Source organism: Coffea arabica, chromosome 7e (assembly GCF_036785885.1).
Source record: "Coffea arabica cultivar ET-39 chromosome 7e, Coffea Arabica ET-39 HiFi, whole genome shotgun sequence".
Classification (NCBI taxonomy): domain Eukaryota; kingdom Viridiplantae; phylum Streptophyta; class Magnoliopsida; order Gentianales; family Rubiaceae; genus Coffea; species Coffea arabica.
In genome coordinates this window covers 39,115,346-39,129,289 of record NC_092323.1, presented here as the reverse complement: position 1 = coordinate 39,129,289, position 13,944 = coordinate 39,115,346, and the positions used below count along the sequence as shown (strand labels likewise).

Below are 13,944 nucleotides of genomic sequence, written 5' to 3'. Positions count from 1 at the left end.
TGGAGAAAATTTTTGGAATCGTTCGAGAGCTCGATCCTCGCTCTCGACATGATTTCCAGGGTTCCCAGGGTTGCCGACTAGTGGATTAGGGTTGGGGCCCTGATGTTGTACCACCTGGGCCAGGAGATCAGTCATCCGCTGGATAGCAGCGGCTACCTGAATATTGGGATCGATTTGGGACTCAGGATTTGGTTCGGGCATTGAAGTTCCCGTACCCCGTTCAGTCGTGGGATGTCTACCCCCACGTCCCCGTCCTCGGCCACTACGCGTGCCTTCCATCGATCTAGATCAATCTAGGGTCCAAATATAGACATAACTATAAATATAGCATCAACGTTAAAGGGCACATACCCCCTATTGCCTAACAATAAACATTATCACTTAACCAAACAATAACTTCATAAGACATTTAAGCACATAACACATATTCATAGTACTCACAACAAGATCAAGTATTTACCAAAACAGTCAGTCAAGTACAAACAGGGAAAGCCTCTTACGGAAAAGGGCAACAACAAAAGTAATATATACAAAGCTAGTCCAACGTACAAAATGGCTAGCTAAGGTTCATTCCCGGCCTTCCATTCTGTATCCCTTATATATACAAGAGTCAAAATCATCCAAAATGGCTTAAGAGCCAAGCCCTAGCCCACCGTGGGACTAGAGGACCCACCCGCCTGGGCGGGTTCACCTCCAACCCCGCCTCCTATGCAAGAGCCCTCGTCGCTCTCGTCCCCTAACAAGTCATCACATAGGTTCAAAATCGATCCCGCTCTCTCCCTCAGTTGCCTCGCCCTCTTGACCATACGTTCGCGTGCCTCTCCAAGTTGCGTACATAAGTCGTCCACCCTATCTTGACCCTCAACCAGGTCATATTCCAATTCCCTAATTCGCTTAGCTTGCCTCTTGTTAGCCTCCCTTAGTTGGTTCGTTTCGGCTTCTAGACTCGCATTATCCTTGGCCAACTCCTTCCTTTCCTTGACCACGGCCAATACGACGGTATTCGGGTAGGCAAACTTGTGACGGCACTCACTACGCCGAAGGCGACTAGCCGGACTCCAGCGTACAGTGGGCCCTCTTGGCCGGATTTGGTACTTGATCATAGGAAGTACTCCACGGCCCCGCTCCACAGTCGATCTCTCATCAGGTCCACTATGCGCATCCATCCTACACCAAAAACGTAGTTAAACTTAAACATCCTAAGGAGGATAATCAAATACAAGTCCCAAGTCGAGAATTTTCTACCACACCCAGGTTCATCTAAACCTAGGCTCTGATACCACTTGTGACGACCCTATCTTCCCCTAAGGCGAACCAGAGGGATTAACGGACCGCCTGCCCAACTCTCGCCAGGACTACGAACCCGAAACACACCAACCGTACCTAACTCAAGAGAAAAATTCAATAAAACAAGCGATTAACCCTTAGTAAGGTACTCATACTACCACAATATGACCACAGAAGAAAGTGTAGCGCTCGAGCACTTGATCGGTCAAGAAAACGAAAACAACTAAAATTTTCCGCGGATGAACAGTGACGGGCCACGTCACTATCCGGCCAGAATCTGGCCGGATATCCAGCCGGATTCTTGGCCGGATATGAGGCAGTGGCCAAACCCCCAAAGTGGTCGAAGTCCCCTGTCAATCCGGCCGGAAGTTGGCCGGATTGCGGCCAGAGGCCAACTTCAAAGTTTTTTCTTTTTCCCCCGCATATCCGACCTTGTATCCGGCCAGAAATTGGCCGGATTCGTGAACAGTAAATTTCATCAAAACTTTTCTTTCCTTGTTCGAAACCGGTGTTCGCTCAAATCACATTAAACACATAACACAGTTAATCCAAAACTTGATATGGATATATATACATGAAAAGGTTCAATTGTACAACTCAAACGGTACTTAAATTCACATACATCAAAGTTTCCAAGTGTTCGAGGAGCTACTCAAAACTAGCTACTTAACTAGCTCAACTCAATTTCTCAAAACTTGGGTCCAACAGTGTTCCTGTAAGGAAAACAAAACAACGGGAGGGTGAACTTACGCTCGTGAGGTACCAAATGCACAAATAGATTATGCAGGCCTACAAACACACATAAGAGTGCCTTTATTAAACCAACCATGTATAAAAGGATACGGTCGGCCCTCAAGGGCCGGTTTCCACTTGCCATACTTGATCGTACTCGTTGACACTCCGTCAACTATTAAGGCAAAGCAAAACCGTAGACTCCTCTTTACATCATTTCCTTCCACCATTCACCCTCTTACCGGGCCCGAACACCTCACAGTTACAAAAGGTATTACTCGAGTATACCATCGGATCGAGGAGTTAACACTCTACTCGACTATCAGTGACCCAAAGGCTCGTTAACGATTCGCCCAAGCCCTCGCCGGCTCGACTCGAATAACGGCCTAAGGGAAGGAGCTCAGATGTCACAGTGCTAGTAGGGCATAGCCCTAGCAGATGTCAAACCATATACACAAGAAATTTCATAGTCCAACAGTAACAATAATACAAGTAAGTGGTCAAGAGCGATAAAGTACACTATTGACCTATTCAAGCTATTCAAGTCACATAACAAGTACATTCAACCATTCAATGATACACTCACCAAGCAATCAAGTAATTCACACGTTCACGTCAGAAGTAGGCCCCGGACCACCGGTACGACCTAAAACAAGCAAGAGAACATATTTGAGACTCAATCACGAATCAACGTATAGACATTAACTTACTAGTACAAGATACTCAAATGTAAAACGGAGTAATGAAGGTGTGGAACATGAACCACTTCAACAATCTTCCATCTCCATTCAAATGCCTCTCAAATCAAGGGCACCCACATTTCTAACCAATTGGGCGGCATTTCCCCACAATTTCATCACATTCTCAACCTAACCAACAACATCCAACTCATACAAATACACTTATGTATCATAAACTAGTCCATACACCTTATTTGAGTCACAATAAGCTCAAGTATACATCAATTATTTGTATGAAAGCCATATATAGAAAAGCCCCAATTCACTAAACCCTAAAAACCGGAATTCCTCACAAATGCGGAAATTTCCCTCAATCAACCACCACTAATACACATAGGCTCTAAATCATTCAATATGAAGCCATCACACCTTACTAAACATGAGAACCCATATAAAACAGAAAATTCCTCAATAAATAGAAAAATTGCCACAACCCATCCATAAGTCATGAAATAATCCACAAAATGGCATCTTTATTCACTAATAACAACCAATTGCATCTTATAACCAACAACGAAACAATTCTTACTCACTTACCTTACAATTACTAGATACAAGGTAGATGGAGGTCTCTCCCTTCAAACAAAAACCACCAAGCACTTCAATCACTCCTAGCAAGAAGGTTTTATGGAGGAATTCAAGAAATAAACGGTTGGATTTCAAGATTTAGGCAAGGACAAGAAGGAAAATTGAAGAAGTTTCTCTCTTCTTTTCTCTCTAGTTGGCCGGCCAAGAGAATGAAAAATGATGAAGAATTTTGGTCAAAATTTAATTTAGTAAAGGTGCAAGACTAGTCAAAATTTTAACCTCCAATAGAATTGCAACAAGTGGCCTCCTCAAGTTTATCTCATTCCCTTGTCTTGTAATGCTTAATCACACTAGCTAACCTCTAATTAACTCATAACACAAGGTCATAGAGTCTCCGTATATTAAAATTTTCCCCAACTACATGTTTACGGTACCGATCGCCCTAGTGGGTCCCGCAACCATTAGACACCCCTAAAAACACAGAAATTTACCTGTATCCAGAAAATGATGTAAAATCCATATTCTCTCATAAAATCCCTCAGAATATTCACATATTAAAGAAAACACTAAAACTAAGCCTAAAAGCCTAAAATATATGTCTGGAAATAAAAAAAAATTTTCGGGGTCTCACATCCTCCTTATCACCTTCTCCTACCACCCGTTCTTCTTCTCCCCTTCCCCTCTAACCCACTAGTCTAGAGGGAAGGGGGGAAGAGGAGGAGGGGGAAGAGGAGGAGGAAGAGGGAGGGAGGTAGGAGAAGGGAAAAGAGGGAGAGAGGAGAGGGTGGAGAAGAAGGAAAAAAGGTGGAAAAAAGAGGGAGGTGCGCTGGCAACACCAGTGGGGAAGGGAGGGGAAGGATGAACTAGAAATACTTGAGGAAAGTGATGGTAAAAGAAAGAAATGGATGTGCATTTTAAAAACTTTGTAATGTTTTTAAGGGCTTCTGTATATAAAGTTGTAAAAAAAATTGTCTGCTAAAAACAAACAAAAACAAAAAACCTATCATCCGAAAAGGCCTATGATGATCTTTATTATTTTTGCTATTAGGGTTCCTTCTTTTAAATCCCTATTTTGTTGTAGGGGGTTTAAATTCTATCTCCCATAGTGAAATAAATACAAAAAATAAACTCAGAAGAAGCGTGGCAATTCCTTCCTCAAGTTTAGATGGACCCTCTTCATGTACCCTTTATATAATAAACTTGGATCCTCAATTCAAAGTAGCATAGGATAGTATAAGTGTTGACATTTGGAAAAAAAAAATGTAATGCCAACACGATTGGAAATTAACAAAGAATCGACAGCTATTGATATCCCATATTTCGATATCATTTGAAGTAAAGGCCATTTTTCTGCTCGAATAGATGAACTAACGAACCCATCAAATTTCTGTCCTTCAACTAATTTTGTATGAGGCCCAATCGCCTGCTTACCAAATGGCTTAGTTTCTTCCTACTGTTTCCTCGATTACAGGCCCATAGTCTGTTTAGTTTTGGCATAGAGAGAAACTTGGTGGTGTACCCCTTAAGACTTTTTTTTTGGGACCCATTAAGACTTGTTGCCCATAATTCGCTGACAATGGGTTCGGCACCCGGGGGGGGGGGGATGTGTTTTAGTAAAACCCAAAATTTCAAGGATTATGAGCTCTTTTCGTTTTGAATGCAATGGGAGTTTTCATTTAGAAGGTATTACCAATTTGAGTTATCTTTTGATTTGTATGCTTGTATGTTTTACTTCTAGAAAAAATAATCAAAATTTTGAAGTGTTTATTTGTAGAATATATGATAGAATTAATATATAATCACTGAAGTCAATCCAGTGATCAAAAGAAAGCTTTAAAATTCTTATATATTATCAGTTTAGAATTTGATTCCTATGCCTCACAATTGGGGTGGTAAAGATTTGTAGAGGGGTAGAGAGATTCAAAACAAAAGAATGGATATATAGTGTGTTTATAGTCACACAAGTTTCACTTTGACAAATATTGTCGGCATATCATATAATATCCAGCTCTTTGACTTGGCAAATCGCGTTTTATAGAAATAACATATTTGTTTATTAGACAGCCCAATTAAGAACAATGGACAGTGAAAATAAGGATTATGGAGATCTCAAGCTTAAGTTTCACTGGTGTGTGATCAGTTATACACATTATATAATGATTTCGCTATTTCTATGGGTATCTATTTGATGGTATACTAGTGTATATTCATGCCAATCCATGTATCTATGCTGATCGGTTGTATAAATTGCAAATTTCTACACTCTCTTTCTTTAGAAGAGAATTTAGAGTCCACTTGAATTGTTATTTTTAAGAGTTTTTGTACAAAAATGTATTGTAGTGATTTAATATATATGAAATAAAAAGTGATAAAAAATGTGTTTACGAAAAACGTAAAAATTTTTATGCACAAAATCACAATCCAAAGAAGGCCTGATCTCTGTACTTATAGTGTGACGAAATAAGTCATCAATCTTGTTAGTGATATTAGGTGGAAGCCGGAAGGAGCACTTATATATGTGACTTATAAACAAGGCACGCAACGTTTGTCTGACAGTAACAGCCACATTTAAGAGCAATTGTAGATACCTCATTACTAATTCACATAAAGGTGACTTTTGGGGAAAAAAAAGAAAATTAAAAAAAGATGTCTTGGTCAATATTTGATGAAGATTAATCATTTGGTTGGCAAGGAATGAGTAAACAAAAAAGACAGAAAACATGAACAAGCCTATTTTTGTTTCTAACTTGCTACGCATGATTGCAATTCCTGTCTAATAGAGCTTTGTAGACTTGGCTGCAAAACGGACACAATTGGCTAGCTGTACATGGCATGAAATATGGGTCGATGCATCTCCAAAGGTCAACTATATTAGCGGTGAAGTGTCAAAATAGATGAATTGGACAGATTTAGGCGGTCATAAGATAATGGGTATAATTCAGTTAATCTATTTATACCCATTTAATAAAATGAGTCAAAATTGGTCAACCCATTTATATACTTTTTGTAAATTGATAGAGATATCCAAATACTCATTTATGCGCCATTTGAAATTCTAATTTTTTTCAAATAATTCTTTCGCATGCTGTTTATTAAGAGATAAGGACATCTTTATTGTGATTAGATTAATAAGAAATTCAAATTTATCCCCTTAATACCCACCAAAAGTTGAATTGGAATCTGTAATTAATATCCACCAAAAAATCTATAATTAATTATTTTAAATTTTATTTTTTAAAAATTTAATAAAATAATAAATATTCCTCAACAAATAATAAAATATTATGGATATATATGTACTTTCACTATTATAGTGAGCTAATGATCTGAGTTTTTTTGTACTCGAATTTGACTTGGTTGGTTCGAACTCGACTTGAGTTTTATGGTGACCGAGTTTGAGTCGGACTTTGACCAAGTAGGCTCAACAGTGCTCACTATTGCTTACCAATTAAATGGGACTAATTGAGTCACTAATTTAAACCCATTTAAAGTGTATTGTATACCCAAATCCACTTATTAATGGACAATTTGGCCGATCAATATAAATGAGTTGTGATTGACACCTAGAATCGGTAAGTAATCTTATCATAAGTGCTAACTGTAGTCACAGAGCATATTCTTGTGGTGGTAATTGGAATCGAAATCACCCAATCTTCTTATTAACCCAAAAAGGTTTTAAAAAAAAAGAACACAATGACATCCAGATAATCCTCCAATCATCATCTATGACTGTTAGGTTCTGCTCTCATGCTTGTCTGTACTTCGCAACACAAGGGTATAGGTACGGGTATGGGTTCCAATTACGAAAGTCAGAAGTTAGATTGTTTGCAAATTAGGTTGGTCACTATTGGACCCAAAAACGCAGGATAGTTTACTTGTTTTATCGGCTATGGCGGTAGTATGATGTATGGACTATGAAGGCTAAGGCCCTCTCGCCATGCCTTAAAATCAAATAAGCAGAAAGCAGCAACGGATCCATTATAGACTGACTAGGACGCTTGCTTCGGGGAGAAACATTTTTACCCTGATGGTTACACAAATGCAACTAGCACAACACGAGACTTCCTAGAAACTTTGGCAAGGCAAACTTTTTTCTTTTTATTATTATTATTTTTTTTGTAAGAAGGGAGGGGTAGGATTTAATTGTGAAATCCCGAAATTTTAGTCGTTCATTTGCTTGAAGCTATTTAATTAACTAGTATCATTAATTATTTTACATAGTTTGTTTATGTCTTTATAGGTTAATATTAAAGTCCTATCCTATCTCAACGACTAAGGGATACTATAAGCTGATAAGTCACCGTCCTTTTCTTATATTTTGATTCGACAAATACTGAATATACAAATCTAATAGGTATACGAGAGAGTGTATAGATGACCACGAGTTATTAGTCATGTAGATATTATAGAATAAAAAGTAGGAATAGGAGTTGAGTAGTGGAGTCAATTATTAAATCAGTTAGTAAAATCTAACTCCCTCACTAGCACAAGCTATGCTGTACTACTTAATCAACTAATGTACAGTTTTCCCATATCTAACAAACATTGGCTGCTGGCTACTACTATAGTCTTTTAAGGTTTGGTGAGGTGGAAAGTCAGAGGTTCAAATCTTGTTTTTCACAAATTGCCACTATATGTAGCTTACCACTATAGTGAGAGGCAGTTATTAAATCACTCGAAAAAAACATACAGACCTGGAGAGACAGTTATTAAATCACTCGAAAAAAACATACAGAGAGAGAGAATATATGAAAAGGAAAACTTTACTAAATCTGGAGAGAAAGGACACACAATTAAAGAAAAACCGTGGACCGTGGAAGAGATTTATAGTGAAAGACTACTTGCTCTTGTTGTCTCTACTGACCCAATAAGATTAAAAAACCAATAATTTTATGACTATATTTGTTTTACAATTTACTCAAGACTAGGTAAAGTGTACAGATTTCCCAAGAATTTGTATCTAGATTTGGTACGCCATGAAGGTTTTCAAATTAAGTTTCATCAGTTTTCGACTAATTTTGGGTATTGGAGTCTTACCTGGCACTGCTCGATTGGAAGGCATGAAACTTTAATGCTTAATAGGCACCAAAGTCAAGCCTCAGATTCGGACAAGATAAGTTAGGCACAAGTGCTGGACTTTGCCTGACTGTTCTGGCTAAAAGGATTAAACAAAGACCCAAGAGATTGATCAAGCCATGCAGCGAAGTGAAAGAATAGTTGAATAGTGGCCACTAACTAACATCTTTCACAAAATTCGGCGGTCAAAATTTACTAAAGGAAACGGAATGCTGAAAAGATTTTACAGCCTTTCGTTTATTGAGTATATTTATTGACTTCACAGAGTCTCATGATGCTAAATCCAAAATCTATCATCAACGCAGGATGACATCTCACAAACCTCAGACTCTTACACGGTCAAGAGGTACCAACCGCAAGAATTTATAAATTGGTCAAACTGAAGTAAGCAAAATTAATTGCTAAAAAAGAAACCTGCATTTCATGAGTTCACGTTCAATAATTTGAAGAAGATCAGGTTAGTTGCAACACTCGTAGACAATTGAAATTGTGCAACCCTGATGCCTTTTTTTTTCTTTTGATCAAAAGGTGCGCGGAAAGGTTTTGAACTGTCTATTTTCATTGGAAAAAAAACCCCTTTATGCAATATGGAAATCTCCACAAATTTTATGAAGAAGGTTTATTATCATGGTCATATTCTATTCATATTTGGAGCATGGCGGCTTCATCTTCTTTTTTTTTTTTTTCTTTTGATAAAAAGGACAAACGAGATTCATTGATGAAATTGTTAAAAATCGTCCAACATGATTTATTTTACACAATGTGGACAGAAGTTCCAAAAAGATTCATCTTATAATAAGCTGTGGACATTCAAGAAAGTTTCGTACTTGTGCCTAGTTTAACTCGAATGAGTCACGGAAGAGGCAAGGCATGGTGGCACTTTAATAAGATTTTCCAGCCAACTGGTTTGGAGGAACGAATGGGGTGTAGCTGTATTTAGGCCTATCGTTGTCGCTGTCTGCTACTATAATTGAATATTGTATGGCCAATTATTCGGCATTCTTGATAATTCCTATTTCTCCATTCCAGTCGGCATATTAGATCAACACTAAAATATAGAAGTTTCTAGGTTATTGTTTAGTAGTAGTATTTTAGTCAAATTAAATTTTTAGTAGTATATTAGAGTCAGATTATGATAATTTTATTGTTTAGAAATTAATATTTTATTAAATAATTTTGTTGCGGTTGTCAACACTTGTTTATAAATCGTTTATTTTACAAATAAAGAGTCGTATCTTCAGTTGAGAAGAGTAAAAAATTGAGATCCTATTTTGATGGTGTTAATATAATATTGATGACATTAGTCCCTCTCCCACACATACTTATGTGTGTAAATTGCCTACCTATATGTATGTTGCTACTACAATTTCTTTTTCTGTCTCTACATCTGAGCTTTTGATCAACGTTTCTTCTTCTGTCTCTACATCAAAGTTGCCTTCTAGTAATAACCTATCGGGCAAAAGGGTTTTTATTTAGCTCTTCTTAAGCAAGGAAATGAGTATCCAGGCGTTAAAAACAACTGCATTACTTGCTTCCTATGTTCTATGTTTCAGGAAGAAAAGACTAGCTGCCCATGTCTGGCTGGTAACAAGTGGCCAGTACATTATCCTACTAGAGAAGAAATCACTTTCGGTAGTAAAGGACGTGTGTAATAGGCAAAAGTAAAGGTGAAAACTCAATAGTAATTACGGAAAAAAGGGGAAAGAGAAAGAAGACAATTATTCCGTGCAAGAAGACACTTGAGTGGACAAAATGACACCCAATTGACTAAGAATACAATGTGTTCAATCAGCCTCACCCTTAATGGACCCCAAAGGAGAAGAAAAGCAAATGAAATTAAGCCAGAAGAACAATTCAAAAGAGGAGGCGTGACTTGTTAGTATTCTTCACTTGTATTCTTAGTGAATTATCTCTACTAATATTAATGATGAATTGACACGTGATAGAGGAAAATAAGGAGAAAATTATAACCAAAATTAGTAGGTGTCCATCATTAATTGCTCTACAAAATCTCCAGGGGGCTGAATTCCAAAGAAAATCGATTGAAATTTCTGATTTAGCAAAAAAAAAAAAGCTAGTCAGTATGATTTAATTATTCGATGGTAAGACGTGAGATGAATGAAATAAAATAGAAAATCATCAATTAGCCTTGCATTAGAGCAAGAAAAAAAATGAAGAAGACAAATTCTATTGCAGATGTAATGTGACAAAGACATGTGCCCTGTGCAAAACATGATTGAGCAATCGTGCCCAAAAATAATTGTTTTTAGTTTCCTGCGCTTGTTTTGCAGTTTGGGAATCACGGGATTTGTTTCTGTTATTATACCACCAAACAAATGGCCATTAGAGCCTTATTTCAGCCAAAATTGGTCATTGTCTGACAGGCTAGTAGTTGTATGCCTGCTGCATTTTTTTTCCCACATATTTTTTGCATGAAATTCAGATTCCTAATTATTTCTGCTCCGACAAGACCTGGTCACCAAACAGACACTGAAATTTTTGCAGAAATGTAATCATTCAACAATTATTCATCAATCATCATACATACTAGAGTATACATGTAAGTGATTAATAATTCTGTCCTGACAATGTTTTTACAGTTAGGGTCGCGGCCACGATTGGACTTCGGACTACATGGTTACCTCCGGTATCCTCCCAACTCAGATAACCAAAAACTACTGAATTTTTCAGGACTGAAAAACCTTCTATTGTCAATTTGTAGCTTTTCTTTTCATACTTCTGTCTAAAAGATAATGTGTCGGGTGTTACACTGACTTTAAATCCATCCAATGGCACCAATTTTGCAACGTAATCCGACATCTCACTCCCAATATTGGTTACTGTTCTTGAGAATTCTTGCGTGGTTGAGCGATTGCCACTTGCTGCAAAATAAGCTATGAATGATGGATAGTTCAAGTCAAGTGATGGTTTTGAGCAATTGTGAGAAGACGACCTTGTGACAGTCTGAATTTGACTGGAATTGTAATTCAGAGCACATAGGAGATTAACGTAGTCTTCTATTCCAGCATCGTATATGAGTCCAGGGTCCAGAGCCTTGTTAGGATTAAGATGGCCAGTCCCCATAGCCAAAGGATTTGCGGCTTCATTATCTGATCCAATGTCTGTTATCGGGCGGTTCGTGTTATCCAATATATCAGCTGTGGTCATCATCGCTGATCGAATGGCTGCCGGACTCCAATCAGGGTGTACTCCCCGCAAAAGGGCTGCTACTCCAGCAGCATGAGGGCAAGCCATTGATGTCCCCGATATAATGTTAAAATTGTTGAAAAGTTGGCCTGAATCCACCATAGTCACTGGAGAATTTTGAGGCCATGCAGCCAAGACTAACGCACCTGGAGCCATAATGTCGGGCTTCATGACAAAGGGACAGCTCTGCGATGGCCCCCTGGAGCTATAGCTAGCCACTCTTGGTGCTGGTTTAGTTCCGAGTTGTGTTCCATGGAATTCAAGCTTTGCTTTTGGGGCTGAGCTACTTTTAATGTAGTCCAAAACTTCTTCACCGTCTTCAAGATTTAGAAACACAGCTGGGAATTGACTTTCAAGGAAGAATTCCAAGTCAGTGTTGTTTGTAATGAATACACCACCTGCAACTTTACTGTTTTGAACATTAGAGACTTGGTTGTTCAACGTCTGATCCTTGTCTTGGCATACAACCACCTTACCTTGCAGTTCCTTCAGTTCTGTCTGGTTTTCGCATTTATTCATGAAGACAATTGGGACTTTGGCAGCAGTAGAATTGCCAGGGTAGAGAGACAAACCAGAGATTGATATCCCATTTCCAAGAAATACCGTCCCAGTGAATTCGCGGTCCATTGTACCAGCAGCAACTGTAAGAACCCAAGGCGTCCCATTGTGCAATGTCCCAAATATAGGCCCCTCATTTCCTGCCGATGTTGACACGAATATGCCCTTTTCCAGGGCTGCAAATGTGCCTATTGCAACAGGATCTTGGTAAAATGGTACACCGTCTATTCCCAATGATAAGGATAAGACATCAACTCCATCCATCAATGCCTGATCGATAGCTGCTACAACATCAGACGTGTACGTCCCTTCCTCCCAAAGGGCCTTGTACATGGCCACTCGAGCTCGTGGAGCCATACCTATGGCAGTTCCAGAGGCATAACCGAAAAAGGAAGCACCTTCAACGTAACTTCCAGCAGCAGTGGATGAAGTATGAGTTCCGTGTCCATCTGTGTCACGCGTAGAATTCATTGAGATTGTCAAATTGGGGAATTTGGCAAGTAAACCTTTGTTGAAGAAACGGGCTCCAATTAATTTCTTGTTGCATGACGAGGAGTTGAACTGGGTGCCACTTTCGCATTGTCCTTTCCATCGGGATGGAATTTCAGTCAATCCATCGTCACTGTAGCTTTTGCTCTCTGGCCACACACCCGAATCCACCAAACCAATGATGACATCTTTCCCATAATCAGAATTAGGCCACGCACCATACTTGGAATTGAGTCCAAGAAACTTGGAGGAGTGAGTAGTGTCCATTTTAACAGACTTGTCTTTAATTGCAGAAACAAAGCCAGGGGAATCTTTCATGGCTCTGAGCTCAGAAGGAGAGAGAATTGCACTAAAACCATGAAGAGCATTTGTATAAGTATAAAGAAGCTTTGAGGAGGGTGGAAAATCTATGGTGGCTTCACTTGCAGCATCCGATATTGATTCAAGGGTAGTCAAATACCAACTTTGATGACTTGAGAAAGCTTTGGGCATGGATGAGGAGTCCATATGGATGATGTAAGTATCCATTTGTGCCCAAGTGGCCAGAAATTGGGGGATTGCAGCAAAGAGGAACCACAAACACAATAGGATATGTTGTATTGTTGCCATGGTTTGAACAATGAAATTGATTAGTTCTTGGAAGACAAATCCTACTTATATATAGGAAAGAATGGCATGGAACGCAGGGGTGCTCCTTACTACAAGTTGTCTATTGTTTTATTTGTCCATGTGGTGTATATACCATGTTTGAAAGCTTTGCTAGATATATAACTTGTAAATACATGGGGCCCGTGAATTTCTGTCAAACCATCAGTTGTATGTCAATTTTCCCATCTCATCTTTGTCATGCTTGCTTTAGCTGTACTAAAATTACTTGTTGAACCTTTCTAATCGATCGAAGGGATCCATTGTTGAGATTCGACAGTGATTTTCATTTTGAAAAAGGAAACTAAGGATGTTATAGAAACTATGATTTTGAAAGTCAGATCACTCAACTACTAGTTTAAAATTTATCATTAACTTGTCTTTTAATCCCTAATATTTTTCATTGGTGATTGTTTAAAATCTGTCATTAACTTGTCTCTTAACCCCTAATATTTTTCATCGGATACTTTTGCACATTTTTAAAATTTCAAGCGATACAAGTAATGATAACAAAAATTTATATTTATCTATAACTTTCAAAATTATAACATCTGTGGCGCTACCAGAATCCTTTTCATTCCTGGACACACATCCATTGTCCATTTTTTGAGGACCATGAGTGTGAACTCTAATGAAGCCTTCACGAAGAATTAATCATGGAATCCATGATCCAAAGATAATT

At 38.4% G+C, this 13,944-nt stretch overlaps 1 protein-coding gene across 1 annotated transcript; it reads right to left on the bottom strand.

The window, feature by feature from the left end:
• Positions 1-10,859: 10,859 nt before the first annotated feature.
• On the bottom strand, positions 10,860-13,347 carry LOC113701755 (subtilisin-like protease SBT3). Its single transcript, XM_027222533.2, has one exon. It carries the CDS (start codon positions 13,224-13,226, stop codon positions 10,932-10,934), a length of 2,295 nt encoding a protein of 764 aa, XP_027078334.1. The 5' UTR covers positions 13,227-13,347; the 3' UTR covers positions 10,860-10,931.
• Positions 13,348-13,944: the final 597 nt, after the last annotated feature.

Bases quoted from the DNA above. Each gene is read 5' to 3' on its own strand.
- LOC113701755 (XM_027222533.2), bottom strand. From the start codon at position 13,226: ATGGCAACAATACAACATATCCTATTGTGTTTGTGGTTCCTCTTTGCT.